The sequence below is a fragment of the Cylas formicarius genome, unplaced genomic scaffold (assembly GCF_029955315.1).
Source record: "Cylas formicarius isolate icCylForm1 unplaced genomic scaffold, icCylForm1.1 PGA_scaffold_5__7_contigs__length_24384050, whole genome shotgun sequence".
Taxonomy (NCBI): domain Eukaryota; kingdom Metazoa; phylum Arthropoda; class Insecta; order Coleoptera; family Brentidae; genus Cylas; species Cylas formicarius.
Window position 1 is genome coordinate 15329967 of NW_026844341.1, and position 13022 is coordinate 15342988.

Below are 13022 nucleotides of genomic sequence, written 5' to 3' on the forward strand. Positions count from 1 at the left end.
ATATCTTAATTAGGAGGCTTGAAAAAGATGAAACCGTTGTTAAATATGGCAGAACTGGTTGGAAATGGTTTTAGATTTGAAAAAATTGACAAAAGACAAGTTTTAACGGAATCTTTTAGATTTCGGAAATGGCGACTGGAATATCTAGATAAAATGAGGATTTACAGAGAACAACAAAGGCCAATTATTTACTTGGATGAAACCTGGTTTGACACATGATACCCCGGAAAAAGGTTGGGTTGACTCAACTGATAAGTGTAAAACAAACGCGCCATCAAGAAGAGGCAAAAGAATAACTATTTTGCATGCTGTCTCTAAAGATGGTTGGATTCCAAATGAACTTTCTCTCTCTGCGAAAAATATAAAATATTCTTCTCTGGATTACCATGAAGACACCACCGCTGATTTATTTGAAAGTTGGTTTAAAAACAAACTAGTTCCAAACATTCCTCCTAATAGCGTCATTGTAATAGACAATGCAAGTTATCACAGTAGACAGTTGACTAAAACCCCTCCCTCATATTCCACAAAAGCAACAATCCAAAACTACATGTATAATAACGACATTTATTTTCACGAAAATTATACCAAAGAGCAATTAATTAAGGTTCTACAAAGCTTGAACCTACAAAAGGAATACGTCTGTGATAATTATGCAAAAAATCTAGGGCATAGAGTTTTAATCCCATTGAAGATGTTTGGCACCAACTGAAATCTGCCAGCAGAACAATCGTATATCCATATTGCAAATTGCAAATAATATAGAACAAGTAAAACTTAGAACAGGCGATGATAGTGAGAGTGATATATTAGGTGAATAATTTTTAGTAATTTAAGTAGGTAATATAAATAATTTGTAATTTTATTTTAGATTTAAATATATATACATACATAAATAAATAATTATTGATTAGTACCTTTCCTAACAAAACCCCAAATAATTAAATTCTAAGCAAAGTACGGACCTGTTCGGCAATATTTCATTCTTACAGCTTGCCCGGGTCTTTCCTTAATTGGTATCACTTAGTCACTTTCTTATATCTATGAACAGACTTTACCAAAGAAAATTGGAGCAGATGTATAACACAACTAACTAAAACTATAATAAAATAATACTGGGAAAAAGATATAACGCTACCACCACTTGTTGTTAATGAGATGAAGGATCATTTTCTGGTAATAGTAGTACCAATTTTGGTTCTAATGATGATGTTTCGTCCTAAATTCAAACTAAATATAGGTTATTTGTATATTTTCTCTTGACAAATGATATTTTATACGGTATGCATTTTTTTTTATTTTCCGATTTTTTTGGTATTGTTTTACTTTTTATTGCCTGGACAGAGTTTGCTGTCAACGGTTTATTTAAAAAATTATCATAATTCTTTCATGCACATTCACCTATTTAAATATTCGCATATCATTAAGGAACACCGCGATCTATTATTACATAAAAAATACTTGTACTACTTAAACTAATAATTGCCAAGTACAAATCATTCTGTCTCTCTTATTCCCAAGTAATATAAGTAATAATATAATATAATAATAACATAATGTAATAATTTAGGGCGGAACAACATCTGTTGAAGTATTATTTATTTTATTCTCTCTGGCCTTTTATTGCTGAATATGCCATCACAAATCGTATTGACTATAGTTAGGGGTGGCTGAACCTGGGGATGGTTAAGTGGTGACGGATGCACAATTAGGTCATATTGGGTAAGATTTGACGAATCTGTGCTATCACTATCATCCAAGTTTTTTTATAATTATTTTCCACTTCAGCCAGATAATTAACACATTCATTCATTTACATTGAGTTTTAGTTGCATCAATTAAATCATTGGACATTTTTGGGTTCGAAAATAAAGGTCATTCTAATTAAGGAACTCTTGCACTGCTAGTTTTTGATAGGCAGTATTTAATGTTTTTGCTGAAAGTGGCAAAGCGTTTCTCACCCAACCTTTCCTCTAGATGGCACTCTTTCTTTGAGCTAAATATTTGTAACTCCATTCCATCGTTGGTCTATTTAATGCAATCACGCTTGTCGATATTGGCGCAATGTTCACGACTAGCAGTTAATCGACCATTTTCTTGTCATTTCGGTTGCAATACATCGCCTACATTTCCTCAGGAATCCACTCTGCATCACTATTCCTAAACATTTTTACAATATTTTTGTCAAATCATTCCTCCCTTCCTAGTGTCTGTCCTCCCAGTGGCAGCTCACATGTCCTCTGATGTTTCTGGAAGACCTTCAGATCAATTTTGCATTAAAAATGTAAATCATTGGCGGATATTTTTGTTTGCTATATTAAAGTTCAAATCAAACCAGAGATGTAATCTAACCTAAAAACAGATACCCCAAAATCGTCATTTAGATTTTACGAGTGAGTTTTCTTGAATCTCGATCAACTCCTTTTGCAAGTGTATTGGAGCATTTCGTAATTTTATTCATTTTAAAAGTTGTGAGAAAATGATAAATACAAAATTTGTAAATATTATGGTTTAAAAAATAGTGACGAATAAAACATATGATTTTTTTTAATGGAACATCCTATTTGTAAATTGTGTTTCGAATTCCTTTTAAAATTCTTCAACTTTTTTATTAATAATAATTATGGTTTGGACTGGTCAACTGACGATCTCCTGATTCACTAATCAAAAAATATTTTAAACAATATCTTGCTATTATAGAGTGTTACCTATCATTATTTAATAATAATATGTATTTCATAATATGTTATTATGCGTTTGTGATGTTCAATTTACCTATAATCCTTTTCGGGGAATCTCAATAATAATATTGACTCCAATATAACTAAATAAATGTAAATTTAATAGTATTTTTTAAATTATTTGCTAAACCTTGCAGCTTTTGCAGTATTTACATTTTTATAAAAAAATACTACCTTTTCAGATTTGATATTAAGTAAAAGCTATATGCAACGAAATTTGAATTATATGCCACAGGGTGTTCAAAATAAACGAATATATTTGATCATTTTAAATTAAAAAATTTTTTTTTTTTCTTATATAACATTATATCAAAGGTCTTATACATACGACCTATATATATATATATATATATATATATATATATATATATATATATATATATATATATATATTTTTAATACTTTGCTATTTATTTTAACTATTCCTATACTTATCCGTCTTTCTGTGTAAGACTATTGCTATAACAAAGTGACATTGTCAAATTTTTACCTGTCAACTGAGTAAATAACTTCATAATAGTATATTATACTAGAACTACGGTAAACGGCATTTCTGTTTAATAAACGAGTGACTTAAAATGTTTACCAAACGTGTTGCATACTACACTTGTTCTGCTACCGTTACATACATTCGCTGACATGACCGTCAGAATTGACGTGCAAGCCGTGCGGTAAAATTTACGGAAACATCCGATTGGTCCCAAACCCATGCGGTAATGTTCCAGAAATGTCCGAAGTGACTCGGATCCGTGGGACAAGAAACTTACGTTGTGACGCTTCCCGCATGCTATATTGGTGTATAATTAGGTATTTTATACAAGGGAGTAGAAAGTAATATAGTATATTATGCAGCAAGTGTGCTAAACGTGTTGCATACTATACTTTTTCTACGACCGTTCGTTTTTGGGTAGATTTTGGTCGAAAAGCACTAATACATTCACTGACATAACTGTCAGAATTGACAAACGTCAAAATTCAAGCCGTGCTGTAATATCTCGAAAAAGTCCGAAGTGGTTGGGATATGTGGGACAAGAAATTCACCTGGTAATGTGACGTTTCCCGCATGCTAGGTCGGTGTATAATTAGGTATATTACAGAAAGGAGTAGAAAAAAATTATTGTGGTGTCAGTAAATTAAAAAAAAAATACTTATATTGAACTGTTAAACTTAATGTGTGGCGTGGAAATTAATCTACGCGGGCTTACCACAAACAGTTTTAAAAGTTATATTCTGTCGCTGGCAGAAACTTTACGACCATCCGTGAAATTTTTCATCTTTAAACTGCCTGCTGCATCTGGTGCTTTTTGTTTAAGCAACGACCCAGATATTGGAATGGCTTTGTTTCTTGCCTTGGAAACCCAATTGTAAATGACTTGATCCGATGCCAATCTTCCGTCATTGGAAATTTTCTCTTTTGGTCGAACTGGAAGACCACATTTTGCAAGGTATAAAAAATTAGCGGTAATTACCCCTGAATGTGAAATTTCACACAAACATTTAATTTGTAATACAATTTTGTGTAATTCCATAATAATTAGCGATACTATATTGTCCGGCCTGTATCCGTAGGTAAATTTCTATTACGATGGGTCGTAAAAATTTGTGTTTCTCTGGCCGTTTTAGGAGGTTTTAATATAGGAAATTTCCTTATAATTAATTCGGGGAATTTTGATACTGTCCGTTGTCTTAGGCGGCGACTTTAGTCAGGTGTCCTTTTGGCCAGCTTTTACTTTAATTAAAAATAAGATAAGTTAATTTGTAGATATTTCATAATATTTACTTTTTCTGTGAATTTAAAAGTTGGCCGTCATTTTCACTAAAATTGTCGCTTGCTTTATCTACGTCTCCAACAAAGTTCTTTCTTACATTAATTTTTTGATCTTAATAGAGCCGTGTTGGCTAATAGTTTTTTCATTGCCAACTAATATGTCATAGTGGTCGTAGACAGAAAGAAGGGTAATTATTGGAAAAATGAAAATGAATAGCAGGATTTAAATATATATATATATATATATATATATATATATATATATATATATATATATATATATATATATATATATATATATATATATATACATGGTGACTTACCACACGACTGCCATAGCTTGAGAGTATGTTGCTCTCAAATTAACCAGAAGTTGTTCCAGTATTATGTTCGGAAGTTAAGATTATTATTAAAAAGTCCAGGTGGCTTTGAATCTTATGTATTCTAACAGTAAACATCCATTACATTAATTTTGCGTGCTTATTTTCGAGTGTTACATTAAAAGACTCTTCAAGGTGGAATGTTTTAGTTTGTTTATGGATGGTGTAATGGAAAAGGACGAGCGGCAGTTGGTGAATTTTTTCGACGATTTCCCACTGGTTGAGTGTCTTGTAAAACTGTCCATCGATGTTGGAAAAACTGGCTCAAGAAGAGGCAATACTTAATAAGACTGATGTGTAACCTTATACTAGTGGCTGATGAATAGGTACTACACTTGAAGTACGCCGGATGAGAGTATGGAAAACGTGTATAAGCTTTAAAACCGGCCGATTACGCTTAAAGATTTGAATTAGTGTTGAAGCTTCATTTATCCGGAACGGTATCAATAACACCAGGAACGGTGATTATTTGGTGTAGCATTATTGATGGCCACCTCATTGGTCCGTCTACAATTGAAGAACGTTTCATTGAAAATGATCTCTAAATATTACTAGATGATACTCCTCTTAATGTAAGACATCTAATGTGGATTCAGCACAATATCGCACTCTGGTCGACAAGTAACAGAATTTCTTAATAAAAATTATACAAACCGGTGGATTGGAAGAGGTTGAGCAGTTCTTTAACTAGATTACTTTTTAAGGGGAAGAAGAAGATTGAAAACAGAGAACAACTGGTAGATAGAATTATGGAAATAAAATATTAATAAACAAAAGATGGAGCGGTTTCTTTAAATGGGGTTCAAAATTTGAAATGCTTGTAGCCCAATTAGAATAGCGTTCCGAGCATATGTTCATTTGACATTTTTACACTCCCAAGCTTTGGCAGCTATGTCGAGAGACACCCTGTATATGGTGCTCTATGTAAGAAAATCGAGATTCATCAACTTAAAATCATCCAAATATATTCGTTTATTTTGAACACCCTGGATATAACGCTAATAAAAATATGAGTGATCTACCTTAAAAAATAATTTTTTTGCATGTTTGAAAATATTATTTTTTAGAAAACGTAAAATATTGAAAAAAACTATTAGGTTTAGATATTTATTATTGTCAATAAAAAAGTTGAAAGATTTCAAAACGAATTCAAAACAAAATTTAAAAACATGGCGTTTCATTTATTACTCGTCACGATTTTTGAGCCGTCTGTATCCTGTACAATAATTTTAAATGTCGCATCCGGACAATATTTACAACTTTTCTATTTTAACTATTTTCTCATAACTTTTGAAACCAATGAGATTATGAATATTTCTCTATCGTCGATTTTAATTTTCTGTTTTAAAATTTGACTTCCTGTCCACCAAACGAATACACTCGTTTCGTTGCGTATTCCGAATGGCCGACGGCCACTAAATTTATGCAAAATCACGTATTTTCAACCCGCAAACTGCAAGCGAAATCGAACGTCCCGCGTGTCACTGGAAATTTTTAATTTATCTCTAAAGGCCGCGTATCAATCACGATCATATCCCGAATATTTGTTTGCGAAGTATTTACTCCGCGTCCTCTGAAGAGCCGGATTTGGTTTAATTTAATTACTTTGGAAAAAATCCGTCGAAAAATACGGTCCCCCCTCTTCGGAATAATTGCCACTGTGATTAATAACGGCTTTTGTCTTTTTATTCTTTTTCGTCCCATATTGCGCCATTTATTTTGCAGTTTTAATTACTCGTTCTTGGCGGCGGTTTTGACGACAAAAAAAAGGTCGGGTAACGCAATCACAGTCGCCGCTCGTTTTATTTTACACGATTTCAAATTTTACTCGGCTGCCTTGCAATTTCAAGGAGCGCAAATAAAAGCTTCCTGATTTTTGAGGGGTTTGTTAACGGAAGCGTCCCTACCCCATTTTCATTGTTTGCGATTCTATAATGAAGTTTTCAGCTATGTACCGATCATTTATAACGTTAACTTTTTAGTTACTTAGCAATCACAGCAAAACTTACGATCTTTATATTATTATTATTTTTTAGATCGTTCACCCTGTATATGATTGGGTTCGTCAAGAGCATCCCAAAAATAAATAAAACTCTATGGTTTGACAGGTAATAAAAAAAAACTTCTATTTAATTTAAAACAGAACCATTTTGATAATTTTATTTGACACAAAAATAATACACATTTTAAGACACCTAATATAAAAAACTAGTCAATTTATGAAAGAAACTTCCACAGGCTACTTACTGTAATATTCTTAACAAAACTTCTGCATTCCTCCTTCGTCAATTTTTGTTCAGTAGAGCTTGACTGTATACCAATAAGTTACGGATGATTACATATAGTTTTGATTACTACAATAATGCAAACTTGTTGAAATACAACTTTTAAAGCTTTATACGCACTGAATATAACAAACTAACATGTCGTATTTCTCAAAGTCTTTGACTTTTCAAAAAAACAAACCTCAAAATTTTCTAAATATGACAAGACTGTATCATTTTGTTTTTGAAATAACCTCCCACGATCAACTAAAAAGAAAGATTTTTTTAAAGTTAAATATTGGGCTCAATATTTTTAAAACAACCATAGTTTTACGTATTTTTTAGATTATCTCAAAACATTTCGAACTGGAGTTAGAAAACATATAAATATGGCACTAAATTCTGCATAAAAAGCCATAAACCCACTCATCACTTTTCAAATAAGCTTTAGAGTAACCAAGATAAGAGCAGTGTCGCAATGCAAAGCTATCCCCGTATCCCGAAAAACAAAAGAAGTACGTCAAGACTTTCATTACTCGAATTAAAATTAGTCAGTTACAGTTTATAATATTGTTTATTTTTCTCGTCATAGCTTTACAAAAAGTGATTGTCATAACATAAGAACAACTTCATAAATAACAAATTCAACCGAAAATCTTCCACGTATCAATCACGCTGCTCGTCTTCCTTTGAAACATTCTCATCGCAGTCGCCCAAACAAGGCACCGTCCGAACTTCTATTTCCGAGTCAAACAATTTTAGGACTATACAGCTGTATCTCCAAGTACTCATCGTAGACATTTTGGATCCAGTTACGCCGCAACACAGACTTGCGAAGGTCCTTCTCGACGGCAGATTTCCTCTCTTCCTCCCTTAAACGTTTCTTCAGCTTTTTCAGCTTCTGTTCTTCGTCGCAATCATCGGTAGCCTTGCGCTTCAAGCCCGACATCATGGTTGTCTCTCCTCGGTACGTGACGTTCAGGTGATTGTGCAAGTGCCTCTTTTTGATCAGTTGACGTCTTTTGGTCGTGGTGATCAATACAGGACATCCCGCGGATGCGCAAGCCCAATTCAAATGGCCGTTACCCATGGCGCACTTGGTGTTATACCGAAAACCGTCAATTGTTAAAGTTGACATTGTCACGGCTAACTGCGATTGTGATTGACACGAAATTTGTATCGCCGAGTGGTATTTATACACCGTTACGGAGGTAAATTAGGGTGGGTCGTTAAGCTGATAGCATGACGGTAAGCAGGTATCGGGGTCGCAAATTTGATATTAACCTGAGGGGCGATAAATCTCATGATTTAATGTCATTATAGTAATTGTATGTTGATTGCCTTTAGCGAAAATAAAATTATAAGTTTATGATCGGATTAATAGCGATTTGAGCATGGTTTCGTTTTTATACGTTGCTTTGCATATGGTTACATAGATAGGCAGATAATTTATTCACAATTATTTTGAATACTGACGTTTATAATAATAATAATAATAACAATAACAATAATAATAATAAAGGTCTTTATTTCAAATAATCAACAAGATAATAATAAACAAAAAACTAATCAGTTTAGAAAAGGGCAAACCTAAAAACTTAGGACCTCAGAAATGCAGGTGTGACAATTATAAAAAAGTGTCATACACGATGTAATCTTTAATCTTACAGAAAGGAACAATAACCGTTAGACAATATCGTTTATTTCAACGTATACCTATTTTTATCTATAATTAACTAGGGAACACTGTTTTTGAAAAAGATATAGAAAAAGTGGTTTATTAGATTTTGATGAAGTTGTTATAGTTTATTAACTTGGTAAAACATTAAGAAAATGACCATTTGTAAAGGTCAATTGAGTAGAGTGGTGTGAGTGTACCGTTATACCTAATATTGATAGCATCACTTCTAAATTTTATTTTTGTGTATAATGAAGGACGAGATTTATTCCCTAAAATTAGCAAACTTTGCATATTACGCCATCTCACCATTTGGAGAGTACGTGTGACTTAAAGTCTGTTATTTAATTTAAAACCGATATATTAGAGTTGTTATACAAATAGTTTTGAATCTGTAGAGTTTATTACTTTTTCAAAGATTTTAGAGAATGTTTTGAGAATATTGATAGGTTTAATATTATTAAAATTCCTTGGATTTGGTATTTTAACCTGAATCCAAACTTCTTATTCTAACTAGAGAAGGTATGTTTTTTTCATTTTTGGACTGGTCATAAAATTGTAAGTATTTTTCATGTCACTGTAGCCAAATTAAACCATTTTCGCAGGAATTATAAAAAAAGGAAATTATCAATAAAACTTACAATTTTAAGGGCAGTCCAAAAATGGAATAAAAAAATACCTTCTCTATTTAGAATAAGAAGTTTTTATCCAGCCTAAAATACCAAATCCAAGGAATTTTAATAATATTAAACCTATCACTATTCTCCTAACATTCTCTAAAATCTTTGAAAAAGTAATTAACTCTACAGATTCAAAACAACTCTAATATATCGGTTTTAAATTAAATAACGTACTTTAAGTCACACGCACTCTCCAAATGGTGAGATGGCTAAATATGCAAAGTTTGCTAATTTTAGTGAATAAATCTCGTCCTTACTTATATAAAAAAATAAAATTTAGAAGTGAAGCTATCAATATTAGGTATAACGGTACACTCACACCACTCTACTCAACTGACCTTTACAAACGCTCATTTTCTTAATGTTTTACCAAGTTAATAAAATAACTTCATCAAAATCTAATAAACCACTTTTTCAAAAACAGTGTTCCCGAGTTAATTATAGATAAAAATAGGTATACGTTCAAATAAACGATATTGCCTAACGCTTATTGTTCCTTTCTGTAAGATTAAAGATTACATTTTGTATGATCCTAAGTTTTTAGGTTTTCCCTTTTCTAAACTGATTAGTTTTTTGTTTATTATTATCTTATTGATTATTTGAAATAAAGACCTTTATTATTACTATTGTTATTATTATTATTGTTATTTTTTTTTTATTCTTTAGCTCGACGTTGTCGGTTTTTATTTTTAATAAGAAGGTACGGTCTAAGACAAATACTCTTCCTACTGTAAGAAATTTCTGACCAGGTGGCAAGTCTGTAGTATGCTGGCTTTTTGTAGTTCCATATAGAGATATTGTTGAAGGCCGAGAGACTGAAGTGACTTATGAAGTTTTTTGGGTATTAGGCCTGTAGAAGATAGGACCACTGGTATTGTATGAACCTCCCTTTGGCGCCAAACTCTTTTGATCTCGCTAGCAAGCTCAGAGTATTTTTGTATTTTACGGTTGTAAGTATTTGAAAGATTTCTGTTCCAAGGTACTGCGATATCGATTAAGTAGGTTATCATTTCATTTTTAATAGTGAGTATTATATCTGGCCTATTATGTTGAATTGCTTTGTCTGTTATGATAGATCTGTTCCACATCAGTTTATGGGTATTTGACTCCAGAACAGCTTCAGGTGAATATTTAAAGTAAGGACACTTTTGTTCAAGAAGGTGATGTTTAACTGCAAGGTTTTGGTGAACTATTTTTGCTACATTATCGTGCCTTATTGTGTATTCTGTGGGTGCTAAAGTTGAACAACCGTTTAGTATGTGTTCAATAGTTTCTCCATTTTGGCCACATCTTCTGCACTTATCTTCTGTGTGAGGGGTATTAAGGATATATTTTTTATAATTTCTTGTTGGTAGTACTCTATCCTGAATAGCCAGCAGGTAGCCTTCGGTCTCGGCGTACAAGTCTCCGTTGCTCAGCCATTTGTTTGACGCTTTAATGTCAACATCTTCCTGATGCAGGTCGGAAAAATGCCCGCCGTGGACCGCCTTCTGAGCCCATTGATGCAGGATCTCATCGTTTATTTCAATTTGAAATACTGCGTTTCTATCTGCCATGTTTAATGGAGTGTATTTTTTATCTGCCTCTATTACGGTTTTATGTAGTGCAGCATCTTTATTGTAGAAATACTCTCGTAGCTTGTTCACTTGTTTATTGTGCATATTGAGTAGGTGTATTACTCCTCTTCCCCCTTCACTTCTTGGAAGAGTCCATCTCTCACGGCACGAGTTGGGATGGAGGTGACCGTGTTTTTTATATATTGAACGCATTTTGCTTTCTATTAGCTTGATGCTGGTTTTTGACCATTTTATAATGCCGAAAGAGTAGGTCAGTACTGGAATAACAAAGGTATTAAGTGCCTTGCTCATATTTCGACCATTTATACAACTGTTGGCTATTTTGCGCGTTCTTTCGTACACTATCTTCTCGAGTTTTTCTCGAGTGCCAACATGATCAATATTTCGCGCCTGCTCAATTCCAAGATACTTGTAAAGATCCGTCTCTTGCATGTTTTGAATCTCTGATTCTTGTATGTTCACCACGTTAGAAAACTTTCCCTTGTTTATATGGATAGTTCTACATTTATCCAAACCAAACTTCATTCGGATATCCGTGCTAAACATTTCCACTATCCGGATCATACTTGATAGTTGTTGTTTTGAAGATGCGTATAGTTTGAGATCATCCATATAGAGCAAGTGGCTTAACCTATGGGATCTATTAGGAGTCTTTAATTCGAAGCCGTATCGGCTGTTATTCAGAAGCAGGCTGAGAGGATTTATTGACATGACGAACCATAAAGCGCTCAGACTGTCGCCCTGGAAAATTCCTTTTTTAATCCTCATCCTCGGTACAATCAGCGACTTCCCTTGATGGTGGAGTGTTAGGTCAGTATTCCACTTTTTCATGCAAAGACCAAGAAACGTCCGTATTTGGGGGTGGATACCATAGAGTTTCAGTACATATTTCAACCAGGAATGTGGCACAGAGTCAAATGCTTTTTGATAGTCGATGTAAGCCATATGAATATTTCTATTGCTTTTTATTGCCTGGTTTGATATGACTGAGTCGATGACTAGTTGTTCTTTACAGCCATACGCTTTTCTAATGCACCCTTTCTGTTCTTCAGCGATCAAACTATTCCTGTCTAGGTGGTTGTAGATTTTGTTAGAGATGCATGCCGTGAGTATTTTGTATATAGTGGGGAGGCATGCTATTGGTCTGTACTTGGATGGATCATTGATTTTCGTTGTGTCCTTAGGGATAAGATGAGTTATGGCTGTTGTAAAGAATGACGGTAGTAACTCTGGATCAGACACTATTTTGGAGAAATGCTCGGCTAGGTACGCATGTGTGACCCACAGTCGTTTCCACCAAAAGTTTTGTATTTTGTCTGGACCTGCAGCTTTCCAGTTGGCTGTCCTAGATATTGCTGCTCTAACGTCTGTTTCTGTTATCCTGGAGTATTCCATTGGATTTGCGATTGTAGAAGAGATTTCAGATAGCCACGTTGCTTGTTGGTTATGTTCATCCTTGTTTGTGTATATTGGGGCCCAGAAATTTTCTAATTCTTGGGGTGTTATTTTGAGGTCTTCATTACACTCGTGTTTCTTTTTATCTAAGCTACGGTAAAAGGCTTTTTCACTTACATTAAATAGATGATTTTGGGTTTTCCGTTTATAGCTTTTATTATATCTTGCCAATCGGGCTGAGTAAACTGAAAGCTTCTGCTTCATAGTGTCCATGATTTGTTGGTCGTTAAGGTTAGGAACTTCTCCGTGGCGTCCGTACTTTTCCCTAATATTTTGAACTTGCTTAAGTAACTTAGGTGTGTTGTGGGATTTTTTCTGGAAGCTCGTTAGCCTTCCGATGTCTGTCCTAAGTGTGTCAATAAGTTGGCTTAATCGTTTCTTCCATGCCGGCTCGCCCTGTTTATTATTATTATTATTATTATTATTATTATTATTATTATTATTATTATAAACGTCAGTATACAAAATAATTGTGAATA

General features: G+C 33.5%; 1 protein-coding gene across 1 annotated transcript; it reads right to left on the minus strand.

The window, feature by feature from the left end:
• Positions 1–7901: 7901 nt before the first annotated feature.
• LOC132702397 (uncharacterized) lies at positions 7902–12483 on the minus strand. The gene is made up of 2 exons (XM_060670990.1): positions 10870–12483; positions 7902–8303 (listed from the first exon to the last, which is right to left on the minus strand). The coding sequence occupies exons 1-2, from the start codon at positions 12481–12483 to the stop codon at positions 7902–7904; spliced, it is 2016 nt and encodes a 671-aa protein (XP_060526973.1).
• Between the last annotated feature and the right edge of the window lie 539 nt (positions 12484–13022).